Below are 21,641 nucleotides of genomic sequence, written 5' to 3' on the forward strand. Positions count from 1 at the left end.
TTTTTAAAAAAATCACTTGAATTAAAAGATGGTTTTGTTTACATTATAAACATAGTTGCGCTTTCCTGATTCGTATCTTGAGACTTTAAAAACCTGAGAGAAAGGTTTTCTAAAGCACAACACAAAGGACTGGATGCCAATTAGGATGACTTGATGGTTCAATCCTATGCATGCTTGCTCTGAGGTCTGCCCCATTTTCTTCGGGGTTTAATCCCCAAGAGATTGTGCATATCACTGGTAGACGTAATTAGGATGGGGACATGTTGGAGGGGAAGCACCATGGCAAAAAACCAGGGGAGGAGAATGACCTTGTGGCGACCCGTGCCTTATCACTAAATGCAATTTCAAGCTGCTCCATCCCATCGGTATCAGAGCACGAGAAAGTGCCCATACCAGAGGCCAGTCCAGCGCCAACTGTGACAGGCCTCCCTCGGGGCTGTACTTCTTTTAAAGGCTGCATTGCCCTCTTTTGGGAAAGATATCATCCTAAATCATAGCCTGTCCTGGGAAACACCAAAAAAGATTTTACGAAGGATTTGGGTTTGGAACAGTAAATAGCACTTTGCAAAAGCAATCTCTTAAAGAAAACATCTCATGTCTCATTTAGACACTCTGCAGCATTTTTCATATCCACGATATTAATCTGATAATGCATTTTCTTCTGCCCACTCGCACTCTGGAGGTAATCAAATAGCCATCTTGTACTGTCCAACAGTGTTCCTTTGATGCACAAACTTGCAGCCCAGAACCACCAAGTTCAATGGGACTTGCTCCCAGGTGAAATATGCTCAAGACTGCAGACTTAGGATGGTATGGCATCAAATATTAATAAGTGGCTATGTCAATACAAAAACAAAAACTGGTATAGACCATGTTCATATGAGGCTAAGAACTCTCCCAAGGTTATCTAAAATGTAATGGCATACACATTAACACAAGCAATGAAGTAAGAGCAGCAAGTTTGAAATGTTAGATGCTTCCCCTCACTCCAATCTCCTTTTTCCTGTGCAGAATTACAGAAAAGCAAAATAACACAGTGTAAGGTCATCCCTATAAGATGACGCAAAACAATTCCAATGACTAACTTGGATCACATACACCTGAACAGCTGGCAGAGCTGCAAAAGAAATAGCCCTTTTCTATTGAATACCCAAAACAGATTCTTAAGGACTCTATGATTGGAAGGGGGGAAATGCACCAAAGCAACATCTTGTCTGGACAAAACATTGTGGATATCTTGTACTACCTGAACTTGCTTACAGTGCACACAACACATTTCTCATTATCCTGAGCCAAATACTACCATGTCTCACCTAGCATGGTAAGCTATGGGGGTAATTAATAAAGTTGACCTAGATTTGCTAAAAGGATGATGATGTAAACAGAAATAGCATCCTGAGTGGAAGAAGGGATGCAAATGATTTCTTTAACATTCACCATGCCAACTTGTTGCCATTTCACCTCATATATTTATTTATTACAAAATAGGCCTTGGGAATTCCTATGTTTGACAGACTAAACAGCCAATCTCTCTGTCTCAAGATATATGGAAGTAGAATTTGAATGTTATGGAAGTTATGATGGTGCTCAAATAATAAACAAGAGAGATAGCTGAGTTCAGCTTTCTGCACATGCCTTGATTTTCAATGCAACTCTGCAGACACAACTGTGCCTTTTCACGTTCTTGCTAAATGGCTATGAAACACATGACGATACGGCAACTTTTCTTAGTTCAGGCTGAGTAGACACATGAAATCAGGTAATAAAACCAAAGGGCCCACATTAGGAGATGAAGAGGAAGGAGAATCATCTGCAGTGTTTTCATTAAAGTTCTAGCTCTGCCTTCCTAGGGTTTTTTTTTTTTAAAAAAAATATTTAGGCCAATTTCTAATCAAACACAGTTTAATGTTTTCAAGGTCCTACAGATGCTACCGACATCACCATCCTTTTAGTACCTTTTAACTTAATTCATAATTAAGACAATTATGAATGTTTCATTAGAAGACAAAATGTTGGGAACTGCAGAAAAAAATATTTTAAGGCCATGTCTCCATATGAAGTTGTAAACTATGGCACAAGCGATGGTGGGTGTTGGCAAAACACCAGCCAAAGCTTTGACGTTAACATTTCTTCCTAAAAACAATCATTTCATCAGTGACCTACCATATCAGATTCCTTTACAACTACAATTTTAAACACATCTCCAGGATTCAAACACTCATACAAGATACTTCTGATGCACTCTACAATGTTTTGGTTTTGAACATGGAAACCACAGTCATATTCAAGGGATATCCTTCACTTTTAAGACTGTTACAAATCTGAATCTTTATTGTTCTGAAATGCTAGAAACTTAAGACGAAACCCTCCAATTTTCAGTCTCAGAAGAGGTGTGGTTCAATGCCCATTTCACATGTAACAAGGCTTCCTTTAAAAATAAAAGGAAAAAAATGACTAAAGTTCATAAGGATGTGAACGCAACCCTTGGTTTTGACTCAGTTTTTGCAACATCACAAGATCCAGACCTTCTTCAAAGCTGCTCTTGCTATGATGCTTGGCGAACCTTTTGCCACTCCACAAATTCATCAAGAAGAACAGGCCCTGCAGAAGAAATAATGCCACTTATAACATGTTGCGTTTTAGTTGAATCACAACAAAGACAGAAAGTATTAAGTCTTAAATCATCTTAACATGTAGCTCTAGCTCAGGAGTGGCTAACCTGTTTCAATCATCCCTGAGGGCCACATCTCAGCAGTGGGGAGGTTAATGTATGTGTGCACATACTACACGACTCTCACGTATGCAGCACCCACATTCGCTAGGCATATACCGCCTCACATATACTCATACATACACTCTCACACAAATATGCAGAAATGCATCTTACACATGCAGCACTTCCAGCCTTACCCATTCCAGTATTGAGGCGGGAGTGGGAGAAAATCCTGCCTTTCATTTGCACAGAAGGATCAAAGTAAAAGGCAGCATTCCCACTCACCTGCTCTCCAGTGGTAGGTTGGGGGGAGGAGCCTGCCCTTTAAAGAGGAGGAAGGGGACATTCCCTTCAATCTTAGCACTGCTTAGCGCTTACACTGGGGGTAAAAGATTCCTCTGCCTGCTCTTCAGAGAGGATAACTCTGCCTATTGAGAGAGGATCTCCAAAGAAATGCAGACGGATTTTTATTTCCTGATTTCAGTGCCTGAGATTGAGAGATAAATCTGCAGGGATTAAAGTATCACTTAGAGTATTTTAATTGAAATGGGAATACTCACATGCCCCATCTTCATCATAGTTGCTAAGATCTGCATGGACAGTTCTGCTGAATTCTAACACATTGTACCACTGATCTTTGTTAATTACTCTGTATTTTGACTGCTGCAGAAAAATAAGACATCAGGTCTCAGCCCGCAATGTGTTGCATTTAGGAACAATAATGTGTTCAGTTTTCTTTGCACAAGCCAAGTTATTACAGTACTGAGGAAATGTTTGAGGAAGAAGCAGGTGTGGGGTGGAGGAGCCGCCTTGAAGATTTATTGCCTGGGAATGGGGAGCAATGTTGTGCAAGGCTCAAAGGAAGGCATGCAAACATGGAAAAGGGCAGCTGGTAGCAAATGACATCATGTGGCACAGAAAGGCAATGGGATTGATATGCATAAGCACCAGGAGCTGAAGTTGATATAGAAAGCACAGGAAGTTCCAACATCTTATCCACAAGACCCACCTAGTGGTGATGCCATGCAAATCTAATTCTGCTTCTCCATTCTAATGTAGTGCCAACAATTATAAAATATTTTATTTCTAGTGGGTTGAAACATATGTAGGAACCCAAACATTTCTTGTGAAATATGAAGGTAGGGTGGACATAACCACTCAGCAGATGAAATTTGGTTGATGGTCAGTATAGAAATGGAACTAAGGAACTGAGTGCGTATAGAAATAGAGGCACTCTCTCCCATTCCAAAAGCAAGGAGGAAATGAAAAAAGGCTTAAACTGCCTCACTGGATTGCCTATAGTGAGACCAAGAAGGTACACGTTCATAAACTGGAGATCAGCTGAGATTTTGTTTTTGTTGTTATTTATGGTGTTTTTGTAGACCTATTCACAAGGCAAATCAAAATATGCAACACCTTTTATTTTTTAAAATGTGTGCTTACCTCCAAGTATTGGTAAAATACTGAAAACAGAGGCCACGTTCTTCCAAGTAGAAGAGCTAACATAGATTTTGCAGTGTCAATATCCAGACTTCTCTGGTCTTTATCCTAAAGAGATTAAAAAAAGGCAGCACTCAGATATAAATGGCAAGTTCCTTGAATGTTTTTATAAGGAGAAGATGCACTTACCCTTGCAAAATCGAAGGCATATCTGTAGATATTCTTAAATGTTGAAATATCATTCAGTTGTGAGCGCAAAAAATCAAATTTACTCTGCAGCTTTTCCGAGCAGTCACATCTTAAAGTAAAAGATTAAAAAATTACATGCCATACATTCTTTTTTTTTTGGGGGGGGGGGAAGAGACAGAAATATATAAAATACACTTTTTCAATGCACGCTTTAAACAAAATACAGTGGTGCCTCGCAAGACGAAATTAATTTGTTCCGTGAGTTTTTCCGTCTTGCGATTTTTTCCGTCTTGCGAAGCACGGTGTCGGGAAAGTTTTGGTCTTCAAAAACCTCAAAAAAGGGGGGTGCTTGGAAGGGAGGGAGAAGCGGGCGTGGGGGGAGGCGGGGCGGAGGTTGCTGCCTGAGCCCCCGGGATCGGTTCCGCTCGCCTTGCTCCGACCCTTAGCACTACAGTCGGCGCCGTCTTGCTGCTGCTGCTGCTGCTGTTGCCGCAGTAGTCAAAACTCCTACCGGCCTAAAAGTTGTCTGGTGCAAAATCCCTTCTGCAGCAGCAGCCCAAAAGAAAGCGAGAGCGCCAGCCAGCCAGCCAGCCAGCCAGCCGCCCGCCGCGGGCAGGAGGAAGGGAGGGAGCGTTGGCGACGGTGGATGCCTATTGCCCCTGTTGCTGCTGCAGCCGGCCAGCCAGCCAGAAGCGCACGAGCGGAGAGGGGTGCATCCAGCCCGTTGGAGAGGAGTGCGGGGGCGCGTCCCCGGTGGCTCCTGAGCTGACCTTGCCTGGCGCTGCCAAAGGATGACTCACCTGCTGCCTGCGCTGCGTGGGGACTAACTCGAGCGGGGCGAGGAGAAAACACACTCGCGCGCACACACACTGAGAGGCAAACTTGCCGCAGCCGTCGCGGGGTTGGAAAGCGCGGAGATGCAGGTAGGGGGCGCCCCTCGCAGGGCGAGCGCTGGAGGGCCCGGGCAGGCGCTCTTGTCACCGCCGGGGCGCTGGGGGGGGGGAGAAGGAAGGAGCCCCGTCCGAAGAGCCCCGGAGCCTGGCCTCCCTAACTGGGAGTTGTGGGGAGGGAAGTGTGCGCGCCTTGCTATTTTTCGCCGAAACAAAGCTCCCTCTCCCTCAGAACCCGCCTTCACGCGTTCTTGCCCCTACGGAGATGCACACCGCGTGCTATGAGTTGCTCCTTGAAGTCAAGGCGCAACTGTATTAACGGTTTTAAGAAAAAGGAAACAAACTTGCAAGCCCATAGGGGAAATTGTCTTGCGAAGCAGCTCAAAAAACGGAAAACCCTTTCGTCTTGCGAGTTTTCCGTCTTGCGAGGCATTCGTCTTGCGCGGCACCACTGTAGTAGAAAAGCATTTAAACTACCAGGATTAGGGCTGTTTCTACAGAGAATATACCAAGAGAGGTTCAAAGGACATTCTCGGAACAAGGGACACTGGAAGGTTGCACCCTGTCTGGCCTCACTGACCAGTGAAGAAATAGCTGCAGTGAACTTGCTTCCCTCTTGGCTGCCAAAAAGATGCCTGCTCTAACCACCAATTGACCTAGGACTTCAGTGGGGAGGACATTATTACTCTCGTTCAGCTTTCCTCAATGTGGTGCTCTTCATTTGTTTTGGACTATAACTCCTATCAGTCCCAGCCATATAAAATAGGAGAAATATTATTATGCATCAAACAGCCTGCAAGTTGATTTTTGTTTTACACCTGTATAAATCACACATCAATAATTCATAGGAGCACTTGCTTTTCTGATATTTTTTTTAAAGTAGAGTTCAACACAAAGTTCAGTGGTCTTTAAGTTAGGAGCACCAGAAAGTGACAGGACCTTTCCAGGTCAAAGCCAAAAGCCTTCTTGATAATAGTGCCCAACATTCCATCTGCTATGCTCTTTGCTAAGATTCTGTAGAAAAAGTTTGCACTTTCGGCCATGCATGAAGATGATTTCAAATATAAAAAGCTTACTGTAATGAGGTCATCCCCTTTAACCATTCTTCCTTTGTAAAAAATCCCATGCTTTCAGCCTCCAGTTTCCAGGCTAAAACTAGCATAATAATCTGTATGGGAATGGGAAAAAGGAGAAATTAAAATTCAAGCTATCTGATGGACTGCCTGCACCTGTTTCTGCCTGCTGCACATGGAGATCTATAATGGAGGCCCTCCTCATGTGTTCATTTCCTACATCAACAAGGTTGGGCGCCATGAGGGAGAGAGCCTTTTCCATGGTTGTTCCATGGTTTTGGAACTCCTGCCAGCAGATCTATGGCAGCCTCCTATGCTTCAAGCCTTTTGGAAGGTCCTAACGACATACCTCTTCTGATAGGCATGCTGTTCTGTCCTGCAGGTACTAATGTAGACCAATCAGGACAGAAATATACTGATGATGGTTGTTTCGCATCCTGACTATTTTTTGCTATTGATTTTAATTGTCTGACTGACTGGTTGTTTTTTGGGGGGCGATTCTTATAGTTTTATGTTTGTTGTACTGATGATATTTTGTAATTTTTATGTAAGTAGCTTCAGACCAACACCTGGAAAGATGCTCCAATAATAATTTAATAACATATGTTTACAATAAAAACACTATCTATTTAACACCTGGTTTATTTTCTCTGAACAGCAATACAAATCCACAAGGATTCAAAATGAAGATGTGATTTAAAATTAGTTCAACTGTAGAAGACTTTCCCCCTTAAGTTTTGTGGTGTTATCTTGGCAAAGACGTAACCAAACCTGTGTTTGTAGAGGTAATGCAAAACCATTTTATTAGGTAGTTATTGCAATATATAGTTTCATATGTAAGAAAATGAACCAATTGCTATTCTTGAGTTTTCTGATACAAAGTAACTGTTAACTAAAGGTGTACATTATTGCAATGTCAGGTCTCAATATTTCTGGTCATCACGGCAACTGTGCCGCTGCCTTGTGAACAAGGAGACAGGTGACCAGACTTCCTGTAAAATTTGAAGCTGTGGAAGGGTGTGCAAATACAGTATATATCAGCCTAGCAGTTACGGGGTAATCCAAGATTGCGAGGTAAACTGGGGTTGTTTGGCTGCTTCACTGAGGAGCTGTCTGGTTTAACACTCCTCTGAGCACCCAAGCTGGTCTGCCCTTTCCTGGCTTTTCCTATAGGAAAGGCTGGTAGAAGGCTGGCTTGGCTGTAGATGCATGGAGGCACTCAACTAACAACAGACTCCTCACCTTCCTCTCGTACAGAAAGGGTGGTGGGGAGGATTTATTCAAATGGGAGGGGAGAGAAATCTGGTGACCACAATCTCTGGTTTGGATACCAAGGCCAGCCAAAATTACAGACCCCTAGATATTGTTATTTATTAAACAACCATTTCTATTAAGAATTTGGTGTGTTCAGTACATATATATATCCAGAGAGAGAGAGAGAGAGAGTTATAAATATTTTTGGTCTACTTCGATATTTTGTAGCTGCTTGCACAGCTACTGTGAGTCACTCTAAACATCATTTTATGGAAAGGCAGCATAGAAATCTGATGAATAGGCATGTGTATTGGAGAACTGGTGAATGGGGAGGGGTTAAGCACATCATTTTCCACCAGTAAAATTAATGCACAATGCAAGTGAAGAAGACGTTTGTTGGGGAGGAGGAGGAAGACTTGAAAATCTGAGTCTAACGATTTGCAGGAAATAGCATATTGGTCTTTAGGGACAAGACTTACATTTTCAGGTTCAACGCCAATGTCCTCACAGAATTTCTCCATTCCTTCTGGCCCTACCACTTCATCATCACCTTCAAAACAAAAGAAATCAAGCTAACACATGCCATACTAATATCATACTAGTCTTACTTCTGATCAAGCAAAATGCTAGGCAGCACATCCATATTTGGATTGGACAGAGATATTAACAGACACAAGAAGGGTTAAGCACTCCCTGCCTTTGTGCCAGTTATCTGCTATAAATTGCCCCTAACCCACGTTGTTTTTCAATTGTTCAGACACCTGGGGTCCCTGGACCTAGACCAATGCCACTGAACACATGGCTGCAAATTTCACAAGACCAATTTAAACAATACATTGTTGGATATATTTGGTTTAGGACTACTATGCTGAACCAAGAGTCCTAACTGAGAAGCAAGTCCTCCAGCTCATCAACTCAGTTCACTGTGTGTTTGGAGTGAGATAGCCAAATTTCAACCACCTCAGTATGCCTGAGGGAATGTCATGCCACTGTTTACAGTTCTGAACAAACAGAGGCAATTATTCAAGGGACTCTCTTCAATGCTTTCAGATTAGCCTCAGATTAACCCCTTTTCTGTGAAAGCACAGAGGTTTAAACAAGCTAAGTGGTCAGTGCAGCGTATCTGATTACACAAAACAGGCTCTCATTCACTTACATACAAAGACACATTAAAACATAATTCTGTAGTTTGGAGCGAGATATAATCATCCCAAACTGGTGTTCTTCTCAAGAGGCTCCAAATTCTTGATGCTTCAGTATTTCCTTAAGGGTCAGTAGATGTTTATGAGTGAAACAAAATCAGAGCCTGAGATAAGAATGGCCTTTTACTGTTGACTGACAAGTGCCAGCAGTGAACCTCATGGACTTTTGGGTAGAAGGGACAGGCAAACAATGTTAAGGTAAGCAATCATTCCTTCAGTAACTGTTTGCAAGACTGTCTTGCAAGCTTCAAGCGGTTTTTAAAAAATTGGACACTGTAGACAAATGCCCCCCACCCTATTATGCTTAAGAACGTGTAAGTGAAATAGTAATTTTGAGGAGGAAAGAAACAGCTATCAATTATTACTAAATAACTGAAACAAAAACTAGAATTTAGAAATGTACCAACTTCATACCTGCATATTCATAAAACCAAGCCAGGCACTTCTTGCTTGAAAAATGCTCCTCACCACTTATCACTTTACTAGAAGCTTGAGACCTGCAGTAGCTTATGAAGACATAAGAAAAACCTACAGTAAATATCACGTCTTGGGAAAATTCCCAATAGCAAGTTATTAAAAACAGGCACACTTTTTAAAAAAAAACAACAACAACCACCCCAAAGTATACCTAAAATGAATGTGTACTGTTTGATCATGACTTGCTGATTTTTAAAAGTTTCAGAGTGTTTACAGTTTCAGAATGTCAGATTGAGAGTATTCCTTGCTTCTTCCTCTTCAAGTAAACACGTAAGTATTCCACATTTCAAAGAAACAAACAGCAATACAATGCAGGCTGCTCAAAGATTCCAGCTTCATTCCTACCCCGCTGCAGAGTCTGGCTTGTCCTGTCATCAAAACTCAGGCTCAGGGTTTGTTTCTCTCCAACTAAATCATGAACTAGAACAAACCTTGGTTAAATGCTTGCTTGGAGAGAAATCACAAGCTGGGGTTTGGATGGCACGACAAGCCAACCTCTGGCTTATTTTGTATGTGGTGTGGCAGCAGCAGGAGCAACATGGGAACTTTTGAACAGTGTGCACCAACATGCTGCTCATTCACATTAAACCAGTTTGTTTTAAACTACGGTTTTAGGCAGCACACAAACTGGGCCACTATATGTTTGAAATCAGAAATAATTTAGGTCCTCACAAAGTGCACTTAATAGTTAAAATAACTAAGTATCTTAGAAAACTTGGAAAACTGCACTGCCATTCAGATACACCGCTGAGCAAAGGAGCTCTGCATTTGGAAGTAACCATAACTGATGCAGATCTTGATGTGCAGCTCCTCTAGGCAAACTACTGGATGTGCCTTCTGAAGCATATGGGGATCTGCATCCCTATCATGGCCGCTAACTGTTATGAACCGCATTGCTTGCAAGTACAGTGGTGCCCCGCAAGACGAACGCCTCGCAAGACGGAAAACCCACTAGACGAAAGGGTTTTCCGTTTTGGAGGCGCTTCGCAAAACGAATTTCCCTATGGGCTTGCTTCGCAAGACGAAATGTCTTGTGAGTTCCTGTGGGTTTCCCCCCCTTTTCCTAAGCCACTTATCAGCTGATCCGCTAAAAGCCGCTAAACCGCTAATAGCGCTAATCCGCTAAGCTGTCAATGGGCTTGCTTCGCAAGACGAAAAAACTGCTATACGAAGAGCCTCACGGAACGGATTAATTTCGTCTTGCGAGGCACCACTGTACAGGCACTAATACTAGTTAGTTGTAGAACAAAGGATAAACAAAATGATCCATGGGAAATCAAGGGAAAAGCTCTGCCCTCGGACAAGCATTTTCTGTTTCTTTCTGACCTGACAGTAGCAGTGATCATAGATGTAAATTAATGTTGATGGACTATATTCTCAGAAATCGCTAAAATTAAACTCTCTGCTGTTCTGAACCTAGCCTATTTGACATAATGGCCACGGAAATGGACTGACTAGAACCTCAAACTGTGTGAAATCTGTTACAACCTGAAGGGGACTCTAGCTTTTGCTATCCATTCACTCAGGAAAGCAAGTTACTTGTTTCATTTGGTGGTAGACTGGCAACTGAATGAGTTCAGGATGATTTTATATCTCTGTCTTTATATTATGTTATGGTGCCTTGAGTGCTGTTTTTAATGTTTCAAGTCTTTTGTAGGCAGCTTGAAACCTTATCTAAAAGGCAGGGAACAGAATAAAATTGTTGTAATGTTTTCATCTTAATTATGTTACCTTGACTGTATGCCCTACTAAATGCAAAGGGACTTATTTTCTATTTTTCAGGCTTAGAAACACATGTCTTCTCAACTGTACACGGCAGCTAAGAGTCAATGGTTTTTACATGTCATGTAATAATGGTATCTGTGACTAGCAGTTTCATCTGAAAACAAAGTTTCAGGTTTAACTGAAAGTCTGAATCCCAGGTGCCGCTCATACCCCATGAAGTGAGTATTTTAATGCAAGTCATAACAGTGCTGCACTTCACTCAACTGTTGCTGCTAACAAGCACTTGACAATTTGATGTTTAAAGTGAAGCATCTAATCCATTCTGTTCCTGAATACATAATTAAACATAGCTTCAAGTACAGAAAAGCAAAGTGCAAGAATTTACTATTCATGGTGTTGCCAATTTTGTGCATATATCTGCAGAGATGCCTTTAGAATCATGTTGACTTCTGCGTATGACAAATGGCAACCTGGGTAACTGGATTGTCAGAAACTCATCCTCTAGCAGCCAACACATATGCAGCTAAAGCTGCCCCAAATTGCTTTACTATTTGCCCCTGCCTCCACTTTCCTCCTGCTCCTCTGTTAGTATCCCTCACGTTGAATGTCAGATGGTAAGCTCCTCTGGACAAGGGCTTGCTTTATTGTACTCTAAAATGCTGTGGACACTGAAAGCACTATATAAATTTTTCTCTGATGCAGCCACTGCTCACTCCACTCATTGCCAATTTTCTCCTTCCTCTTATTTAAGAAATCTGTCCTGCTGCAAGCTAGAAGGGAAGACAGATGACAGAACGTGAAGGGGATGGGCTGAATCTATATTCTAAGCTGGGGGGCAGGCAAGAGATGACGGTTGCAACCTGGCTATCCCAAATGTATTTCAATGCATCATCCTAAATATTTCTGCTATCTGGAATGTGGCAAGATTTTTGAGTGACACTATGAAATTACGTCACCATAGATCCTAAGAGCCATCTTCGTACCTCATGATGTTCGGACAGTTTTGTCCTAAAGTATCTCCTACCATGTTTCATTAACTGTGTTGTGTTCTGATCCATGCATATAATGCACTTTTTATGCCAATGAAGGAGATTGGTTGAATATTTCTGCCACTGCTTCCATCTGCAATACCAGCATATTTGATTATATTACATTGGTGCATATTTAGTAAAAAAAACCAACTGCTTCCAGGAAATTAAAATCCAATAGTCTGAATGTAGAACAATGGTGTAACTTGCACATAGCAACAGATACTGATTTGTGCAAGCATTTGGCTATATGTGTAGTAAGAAATCTAATGGCAAGTATCTCTTTGTAGGTAACACAGGTTCTTACCACACATAAAACAAAACATGCTTTTCCAATGTGTAGGACATGGCCCTGAGAAACTCATGGCCTAACACCCAGACAGACTTTATACTAGATATATGAGAATATCTAGAGTTTGGTAGCATAAGCAGAATTATTACCCTAATTTATGGAACAAAGAGTTGTTCTTTGTCCGACATAAAAGCCACTAAATCAAGGTTTCTCAAAGCAGTGCAAAATACAGTACAGGTTGATGGGGCGGTGCAGGGAGGGGAGGGTTGTCCATGTGCCTTCCCAGAACTGAGTGTCATTGCCAGTTCCTGAGAGGATTGGCTGTGAAGCCAATCCAGTGCTCCTGCAAGCATACCCACACTGTGCTGTGCTTCCCACTCATCTCAGGGACCAGCAGCAATCATTGGTGTTGGGAAGGCACATGACCAACACTGCTCTGCCCTGTCCATGTTGCCCAACTGACTGCTACTGTTCAAATAAGAGTAGCATGCAAAATAAGGTAGCAATGAAAGGTTGCATTAAGCGCTTCCTTGGAGGTCACATATACACCATAATTTCAGAGGACTTGTATACTACTTCAGCAGTAATGGAGAATCCTGGGAAGTGCAGCTTGTTAAGGGTGCTGAGAAGTAACTCTGGAGGGTAATTTGAAGAACTGTTTCCCTGAATCTTAAGTTTATATTAGAGAAAGCGGTTGAGATATATAACAGAGAAGGGTGAGACCTTGGTATAGATGCTATGGTGGAAGCCAAATGGGAGATCTTTGGAAGTCAGACAGCGCTCCTGCAGTGGTGGTTGCATCTTTCTGTTGTATAGAATTTGCATATGTGACATGCAGAGGATAAGTAGATAGAACTTTAGGGATTGAGTTGATCTCTGGACAGATAAAGCACACAGGCATTTCTGTCACAGGGAAATGGTCTGACAGGAGAAGTGAACGTATGCACCTTGGAGCAGAGACCTATCCTGTTACTCTGAAAATACTATATAAACATGAACACACCACTATAAAAGCATCAAGTGATTCATTCCGCTGCATGGAGCAAGTTGGAAATAGTAGGTGGGGAACCTCCTCTCTTCAGAGATGCTGTCAAAGTCTGGCATCATAAACCAGCACAACATGACCCAGTTATGACACAGCTTGGCAAGAGCTTAGAGAGGAAGAGCTACAGCACATATTTTGCACACATAACGTCCCACATTAAACCACTGGCGTCATCGAACAAGGTTGGGAAATGCCCATTCAAAACCATGGAGATCTGCTGCCGGTCTTGGTAGACAATACGAAGCTACATGGAGGAATGGCCTGACTCTGCATTAGCTGGCTTCTGATGAGGCAATGCCAATTCAAGATCTACAGGCTGGGGACACAAAGTGAATCAAGTCCATACATGAGATAGGGCCTGGCTGGTGGTGCAAAAAAAGGCTGTTGGTGTTTCTGTTCAGAACCAGCACTGCAAGACAAGCAGGCACAACTTTTTGACAAAGGCCTACTGCAGCATTATGCACTGCTTGATAGAAGAACTACAGCTGCACGTTTGCAGCACTGCTTCAGTGGTACACACGGGAAGGTGTGTGTGTGTGTGTGTGTGTGTGTGTGCGTGCGCATGTGTGTACGCGAAGGATGCCTGTGCCCCAAGAAACATACCAAGTTTTGTTCAGGGTGGGGCAGAGTTAAAACATAAGGCTGAAAAATGAAAGGATATGCATAACCTGCAATAAATTGTTGAAGCTTCACTTTGCGCAAGGATAGGGTACAGCCTGGCATATGTGTCCGAAAAGGTGAGGTGCAAACATAGGAGCCAACTAGGGACCAGAGGTCCCTTCAGCCCCCCCCCATAAAATATTTGAGGGGAACGCCACCCCAAATTGTAGGCCACTGCCATTCAAATAGCATTCATGTGCCTCATCATGTGATTATGCGGGAAGGGGCTGACCTGCCCCCCCCCAAATATTTAAGATGGCACCCCTGGGTGCAAATGCAAGAGGGGAGGGGAACCCCCCTCGCTAAAGGCTGCCTTTCTGGTATCACAAAAGACCCTCTCCCGCCTTGTGTCACCAAGGCAACGGTGAGGAGGGGGAGAAAGAAGGCGCTCGGTCCCCACCCCGGTTACCCCCCCCCCCGCCGCCGCCGCCGCAGAACTGGGCCCGTCCGCCGCCGCGGTGGCTGTTGGTACCTGCTGATTTTGCACTTCTTGAGGCCCGTCTCGTCCCCCGCCTGCCCCGAGGATTTGCGCTTCTTCTTCACGGGCATCTCCCTCGGTTCGCCCCGGACGGGGGCGCGGAGGCGGAGGGCCGCGGGGCCCCTGGGCAGGGGGGAGGGAGCCGCCGCCTCTTCCTTCCCTCGCGGCTGAGGAGGAGGAGGAGGAGGCGGAGGTGGCGGCGGAGAAGCTGCCGGTGCCGTCGCGGCTCTTGCCTTCCTTCCCCTCAGCTCGTCGTCGTCACCGCCGCCGCCGCCGCCGCCGCGCCTGGTAGATTCAGGTGTGGGAAGGGGGGAATATGGAGGGGGGGGAGCGAAAGAAAGAGCTTTCCTGAGGGAGAAGCAGCGGCGGCGGCGGCGGCGGCAACGCCGGTAAAGAGCGGAAGAGGAGGAGGAGAAGGAGGAGACGCGCCGCGCCGCCCCGGAGAGGCGGGAGCAGGAAGTGACAGAGGCGCGTCTCGAACGCGGCGCGCGCGCGCCTCGCAGCGAAGGCTCGTCCAGCCTGCCCCCGTCGCCGGGCGGAGCTAACAGACGGGGGCGGAGCCAACACTCTGGCCCCGCCCCGCCTGGGGGGGTGGGAGGTCGTGACGCAGCCCGCCTCAGGGCCGCTGAGGGGACAGCGGGGCGTTGTGAGCCGACAATAAGCGTGCGCTTCGCCCAGCTCCCCTCTCCCGCTATAATATTATAAAAATAAATTTGAGGGTGTGTGTGTGTATTTTAAGCACTCGAGCCACCCTCCCCCTTAATTAAGCAGCACCGCTAGCCGTAGGCATGTTTACTCAGGAGCAAGCCCAGTGGAGGTCAAGGGGAGACGGTGTTACACCCCAAGGAAATGGCGTCAGGGCATCGCATCTGAGGGGAAGCGAGCTGTAGCCCGCTCTCTGGTCCTTTGGACTACAACTCCCATAAGCCTGCCTGGGGGACGGGGGCTGATGGGAGTTGTAGTCCAAAGTGGCTGGCAAAGACTGGTTTATGTCATCATAAGAATCTTGCTGCAGGCAAGCTTCCCTCTGCCCCAAGGTCTCCAGGGGGAAGCAGCATCTGAAGCCCAGGCGGCTCCTGCTGGTCAGGGTGGAAAGTGAGGTGTGGGGTGACTGGTTTTCTTTTTTTCCCCTTAGCCTTAGCAGCGCCGGATTGAGGGTGCTGCGGGCAGTTCCCCCACATACAGTGTGCCGTGCCCAGGCGGTACAAAATAGCAATAGGAAGAATATTCGTGTAAAAAGCAAATTACAAAAGGATTTACAGTACAGTACTGTGGAAATAAGAATTTTTTTTTTTTTTTTGGCGGGGGCAAATTTTGTCCTCGCTCAGGGCGCCGCATCGCTCAAGTCCACCCCGGCCTCACAATCCGGTGGCTCCTGAGCCAGCCCAGCTCTGCCTTGCACCTGAAAAGGCCACTTTCGGGGCTACCACCAACTAGACTCCCAATATGATTAAGGCAGTGCTCGGGGCTTCACCACAGCATAACAATCAGTGATGGTCCTCTCCATAAGCGGAGAGGGTCGTGAGCTTCATCCTGGCTGCCTGCCATTCATCAACCTCTGCGAGTGAACAATTGCAACTTAGTTGCCCAAAGAGTTTATGTTGTTCAGGAAACAGCATGTTGGTTACTCATTCAATGATGCAAACTCGCAGTACGATTGTTTGTTTTTTTAAAAAAACTTTTTAAGAGAAAACAATCCATTCCGTTAAACTGTTGTTTAACATAAAGAAATAAATAAATAAATAAATAAAAACCAACGACAACCCAGCAGTTCCCTCGGGCTGTTTCCGGAGTAGCAAACGGGAGGCTTGATACACTAGCCCTGGGCGATCCGAGCCCCGCTTGCTTTCGTATTTCACGTGGCGCGCAGAACCGGCCTGGCCTGGCGACTGCCGATCTCGCGTTCTGGAAAGCGGCCGTCGCTTGCTCTGGCCTGGGAAGGCGCGCGCGCACGCGCAGACGGCTTCCACTGGGGGGGGGGGGGGTTGGCGGCCATTTTTGCCCCGCGTTACCATAGCAACCGGGCCTCGCATCGCCGCCTGGCCTCGCAGCCCGGCTTCTCTCCTGTCTCTTGAGGCTGGGCCGTGTAGTAGCGGCTCTTTCGGGCCCCCCCCCACCCCCACGCCACCCACCCGCCTCTCAGAGAACCGCTCCCTGCTTGGTATGCGTTGTCGGGCCCCCTTCCCCTTCGACACCGGTTTCAGGACAGCTTTTATTTTGAATATTACTTAAATAGCCTTCACCGCCCACTTTCGTTTCTTATCGTGAGGCAATCCTAACAAGCCCTGGAAAATTGTCCCGCTCCGCCCCCCCCCCGTCTCTTTCTCCAGATCCCGGGTCGAGTCCCGAGCACGATGCCCGTCTGAAGAGCTCTCCTCCTCCCAGGTTCCCCGCGCCTCCCGCGCCTCTGCCGGCCGCCATGCCTCTGGACGGGGACGGCGATGGAGACAAGAGGAAGATCTTCGTTTCGGCCACGGCCGCCAACTACTTCGGTCTGTCGTCGTCCGCCAGCCTCGCCCCGCTCTCGGGCGGCCCCGAGCTGGCCAACTTCTTGGACGACGGCAACGAGTTCCTGCTGTGCGTGCAGCACTCGGAGGACCGCCAGATCGTGGTCTCCAACAGGGTACGGGGCTTGCCTTCCTGAGCAGCAGCTGCGGCTCCCAGCAACGCAAGTCGAGCCACGACGGCGGAGCCCCGTGGAATCCAAGGGGGATCACCCCCCCCCCCGAGTTTAGGATCGCACCGGCGCTTGGGGCAGGATGGCTTGAAAAAGTTGGGTTTGCTCCCAAGAAACAAGCCAGGAGCAAAACGAGGCTTTATTTCAGCCGGGCCAGACACCCAGTTTGGCACCCTTCCTTGCACGTTTGCGTATACACACACACACACAAAGGCTGGGAGCCCCAGTGGTGTCCCTCTGGAGTCTTCATCTGGGGCAGACCCCCGGCCAAATGTAGCTTGGGCTTCTTAGGATTGCACTGTTGCGACTGCAGCCTGCTATACAGCAGGGATAGCGCAGTTGGTAGAGCACAAGAATATTAAATCTGAGGGTTGTTGGGCAATGCGGAAACCTTGTGGTCCCTTCTCCCTCTGCAATTCTATGATTCTTTGGCATCCTGAGAACTGAGGGTGAGAGGAGGATTGCAGCTTTGTAGCATGTTTGCATGTTTTGAGGATCCCCTTGTGAATCCAGGCTTCTAGGCACTTGAATGCTGAGATACTATCCGGTATGCCTCTTACAAGTCTGCCACTCTGCCCTGCCAGGGCTCCTGTGCTTTTAACCACTGGGTGTATGACTGACAAGTGGAAATTTGAGGAAATTTTGCTTCCCTCACTACTTTTTCAGTTGAATTGAACCTGGAAACTGGCAGAGTCAGGCCAGAATCGATGTAATACACTCAGGCTTTCTGATTCTGATCAATAATCTGGTTGCTGAATTCTGCACTAGCTGTAGTTTCTGGACTTTCATCAAAGGCAGCCCCACATGTAATGCACTGCAGTAATATAAGAGAGAGATTAGATTACAGCAATAAAACATCCAAGTATACCACAGTGTGTGATGTATGATCCAGTTACTTAACACACTAGAGAAATGGGTGTACAGAACTCTGCCTGAGCAGGTGCTCATCCTTTGTGGATAGATAGACTGAGGCTGTGTGCATTTTCTTTTAGGATTTTATAGGAGGCCTACAAATTCCCCTGAAATTAATGGAGCTTAGACTGTAGTGCTGCAGTGCTTAGACTGTACACTTATTTTAATCTGTTTCCACTGTTTTTATTGCATATGTATAAGCTGAGGTGGGCAGAAGGAAGTTGGCCACAGCCACCTTCAGGTGGATCACCTGTTGCATACTATTTGTTGGAATTCTTATAAAGAATGCTGAACTAGATGGTCAGATCCAGCAAAACAAGCCGAATTCTTAAGCAAAAAGACTTGCACCTTTGTTTTTATAAAAAGGAGGAAAAAATAGCAGGTTTGCAGATCATGGGAAACACCTCTGCTTAAAACTCTGGAGACTGGGCTAGGTAGACAAGTAATCTTCCCTGGTATAAAGTAGCTGCATTGACACAAATTAGCTGCTGTTTAATTGATAAGTGATCTCAAGCATTCATGGTTTATACATTCCAAACCTTTGGAAAACTATTGGGATTTTAGCAAAACAAAAAAGTCACAAACCTGAAGTGAGTCTTCCCTGGGATAAACCATATGCTGTACAAGATGGTCAGGCAACATACTCATGATTCTTGTATATAATGTAGAGCAGTGGTTCCCAAACTGTGCTCTGTGAAGCATCTCCAGTGCTCTGTGAAGAGATTAGAAAGAACAATGCACATACGTGCCTTTGGCATAAGAGCAGCAATAGTGCTCTGTGACAAATTTCCATCCAGAAAAGTGCTCTGCGACTAAACTTTGGGAATCGCTGATGCAGAGTACGAGCAAGAAGCACATCACTATACTTGTAATTTACATGCACTTTAATTTTAGTGGTTTATAAATACTACCACTTTGGTTAATAAGTTTTCTTCATTAGACTATATGAATATTTATGTTTCTTGATTGTATAGGTTGAAGCTGGCAGTTCAGAAGACAGAATGCTGGTATTCTTCAAACTACGACCAGATATAATCACAGAAGAGAACCTTCATAGCAATATTCTTGTATCATCTATGCTAGATTCTCCTATAAATATGCTTTATCAGGCAGTACGGCAGGTATTTGCACCAGTATTGTTGAGGGTGAGTAATGCAATATTCAACTTATTTCAATACACATGCAGGTTTGTTTGTTTGTTTGTTTGTTTTGCTGCTATTTTACTGTGGTCTGGTTCACACTTCACATTAAACCATAGTGGGTGTTTTTTTAAAATGCTTTAATGTGAATGAGTTGAAGTTCCTGAATAGCTCCTCCACTACTCCTTCCACACTGGGGATGAAACAAATCAGAGGCTGGCTTTATGTTTCCCTTAAACAAACCACATTTTGGGAATCCAAGGTTTGTTCTTGGCCTCCTGACTGGTTGGTTTGATGAAAACAAACCATGAGTTCCGCTTTGCACATAATGTGAAGTCAGCATCTAGTTTACTTCTTCCCTGACATAGCAAGAGGAACAGAAGAGTGGCTTGGAAACTCTTGAGTAATGTGCAGAACAGCACTCTGGGTGATGCCTTAACCCCTGGCAGGATGGATGTTTGCAAGAGAGCTTGTCTCTCCCATCTCTCCACTCCTAAGGGCCAGTAAAGTTCTGCCCCAGGACCTTTGCCCCTCCAGCTCCACCACAAGACCATGGAGAGTTTTTATGCAAGGACGAGAAGTTTGTGTTTTGTTTGGGAGCCGACAGGGTAGAGCTGATAGGACCAAGATGAGGTGGTGGAAGATCAGAGAGGACAAGGGTGCATTCATTAAGTCAAGATACGACTAGGGCATAAACCAAAGTTTTTCCTGCATAGTTAGAGGACGAGGCCATATTTTTGCAGTGTTGTAAAGAGGAAAATGGTGCAACCTTGCAACAAATAATGGGGACAAAGGAGGGAGAGGCAGAGCTTTTACCTGTTCAGCATGGTGATATTGTTAAATTAAATTAAAATACTCAAGAAGAAGGGGACGAGGGAAGATTAGAAGTTTAGTCTTGAGCTTGAGATGACAATGTAGCATCCAAATGGAAGTGTCACAGAGGCAGAGATGATGGAGATGATGAGAGAAAGGTCTGGGGTAGACAGGTTGAACTGGATGATATGAATATGTGGTACAGAAAGCCATGATTTTATGAGCTCACCTCTGAAGAGTGTGTAGTGAGAAAAGCAGAATAAAATCCTGGGGGACTTTACTAGAGGGAGGGAAAGCAGAAGAAGAGTTTCACACTATGGAAACATAAACAATTAGGTAGGAAGAGACTCATTGGAAGAAAGAATCACTGAGACTTAGGGTATAGAGGTAGCCAAGAAAAGGTAAGAGACCAAACATGTATCAAGGACAGCAGACAGTTGCAGAGAGAGAGAGAGAGAGAGAGAGAACTGGGCAGTGAGGAGGTCATCAATTATTTTTCAAAAGATGGTTTCATTGCAGGAGACAGCAGCTGTATTGGAGGGAATGGAAAGTGAAGTTAGAGAAACAAAGGAATATAGGGGACTGCCTAATACTGTGTCATATTGTTGCTCTATGTAGCTCAATATGGCCTGTACCAAGGGGGGGGGGCTGCAGCCCTCCAGATGTTGGACCACAGGTCCCATCATCCCTAACAATTGGCCATACTTTCTGGGGCCAATGGAATTGGAGTTTGACAACATCTGGAGAGCCTCAGGTTTTCATCCCATAGCTAAACTCGCTGACTGTGGCTTTTCAGTTTTTGAATCTTACCCAGCCCTGTCCAAAGAACCCAAATCTTTTGAATACAAAGCCTGGACTCTACCACAGAGCCATGGCCCCATAGTCTGTAGCCAGTGGGAATGCTCAAAAGAGTTTGGAGGGAAACAACAGAAGGGAGAGAGGGTGTGGTGAAGAGGAGGGATAATGGTATGGCAGACGGCAACTATGAGATGGGATGGGTAAAAGAGAGTACATGGGGGAATCAGATGAGGACCACAGAGAAGGCAACTTATTAAGGGAGATCAGGATGGAGTAGAAGCGGAAAGGGTTGAGGGAGGTGTTGGATAAGGGATGGTTTTAGTGTGAAAATTTTGTCACCTGAAATTCTTATTACAGGATGAGAAATGGAGTAGAGAATTTGATCCCAAGCTTCAGAATCTTTTACGAGAGTTAGAGGCTGGTTTAGGTTCTGTTCTGAGGAGAACAGATCCTGCTTACGCAGGAGCCAAATACCGGGAAGATGATGTTCAAGGTACGTGTTTTGACTCTGGTTAGTTGTTTTTAGTTACTGTTGTTTGCTAATGTTTTCAAGGTTTTAAAAAATATTTATGGTTGTCTAGAACTTTTTAAATGTTATACCCTGCCCTGGTATCAGTACCAATGAAGAGTGGGGCTTTAGGTTTTTTTTTTTAAATAAAAAAATACATGAGGCACTTATTTACAGACAGTGGAATGTAAATTAGAAATGAATCTGTAATTTGTGTGATACAGCAACCTGCCATTCCAAGTGTCACTTGTAAATGTATCCCCTTGATATCAAAGTTCCCTAGACTTTGAAATAAGCAAATTGAGAATTATGATGTAAGGCTTCAATG

The 21,641-nt window shown here is 45.0% G+C and overlaps 2 protein-coding genes across 4 annotated transcripts in view; one reads left to right on the top strand and one right to left on the bottom strand.

The window, feature by feature from the left end:
- DCUN1D5 (defective in cullin neddylation 1 domain containing 5) lies at window positions 1-14,949 on the bottom strand. Of its 2 annotated transcripts, XM_081860785.1 has the most exons (9): window positions 14,461-14,949; window positions 9,176-9,267; window positions 8,039-8,109; window positions 6,309-6,400; window positions 4,343-4,451; window positions 4,157-4,261; window positions 3,274-3,376; window positions 2,526-2,601; window positions 1-2,428 (listed from the first exon to the last, which is right to left on the bottom strand). In XM_081860785.1, exons 1-8 carry the CDS (start codon window positions 14,535-14,537, stop codon window positions 2,546-2,548), a joined length of 705 nt encoding a protein of 234 aa, XP_081716911.1. In that variant the 5' UTR covers window positions 14,538-14,949; the 3' UTR covers window positions 1-2,428; window positions 2,526-2,545. The 2 variants fall into 2 exon arrangements, with proteins under 2 accessions (XP_081716911.1, XP_081716910.1); XM_081860784.1 differs by having other exon boundaries at window positions 1-2,601; window positions 14,461-14,946.
- Window positions 14,950-16,513: 1,564 nt separating this feature from the next.
- The window catches only part of DYNC2H1 (dynein cytoplasmic 2 heavy chain 1), a 147,931-nt gene continuing 142,803 nt past the window's right edge, over window positions 16,514-21,641 (top strand). Inside the window, exons 1-4 of one of the 2 annotated variants that reach the window (XM_081859973.1) lie at window positions 16,514-16,627; window positions 16,797-17,089; window positions 19,030-19,200; window positions 21,163-21,298. In XM_081859973.1, the coding sequence (XP_081716099.1) occupies window positions 16,886-17,089; window positions 19,030-19,200; window positions 21,163-21,298 (511 nt within the window). In that variant the 5' untranslated portion in view covers window positions 16,514-16,627; window positions 16,797-16,885. Of the gene's footprint in view, window positions 17,090-19,029; window positions 19,201-21,162; window positions 21,299-21,641 lie in introns of both variants that reach the window. The other variant, XM_081859974.1, reaches the window with a different exon arrangement.

The sequence above is a fragment of the Podarcis erhardii genome (genome assembly GCF_964252035.2).
Source record: "Podarcis erhardii genome assembly, chromosome: 4".
NCBI classification, from domain to species: domain Eukaryota; kingdom Metazoa; phylum Chordata; class Lepidosauria; order Squamata; family Lacertidae; genus Podarcis; species Podarcis erhardii.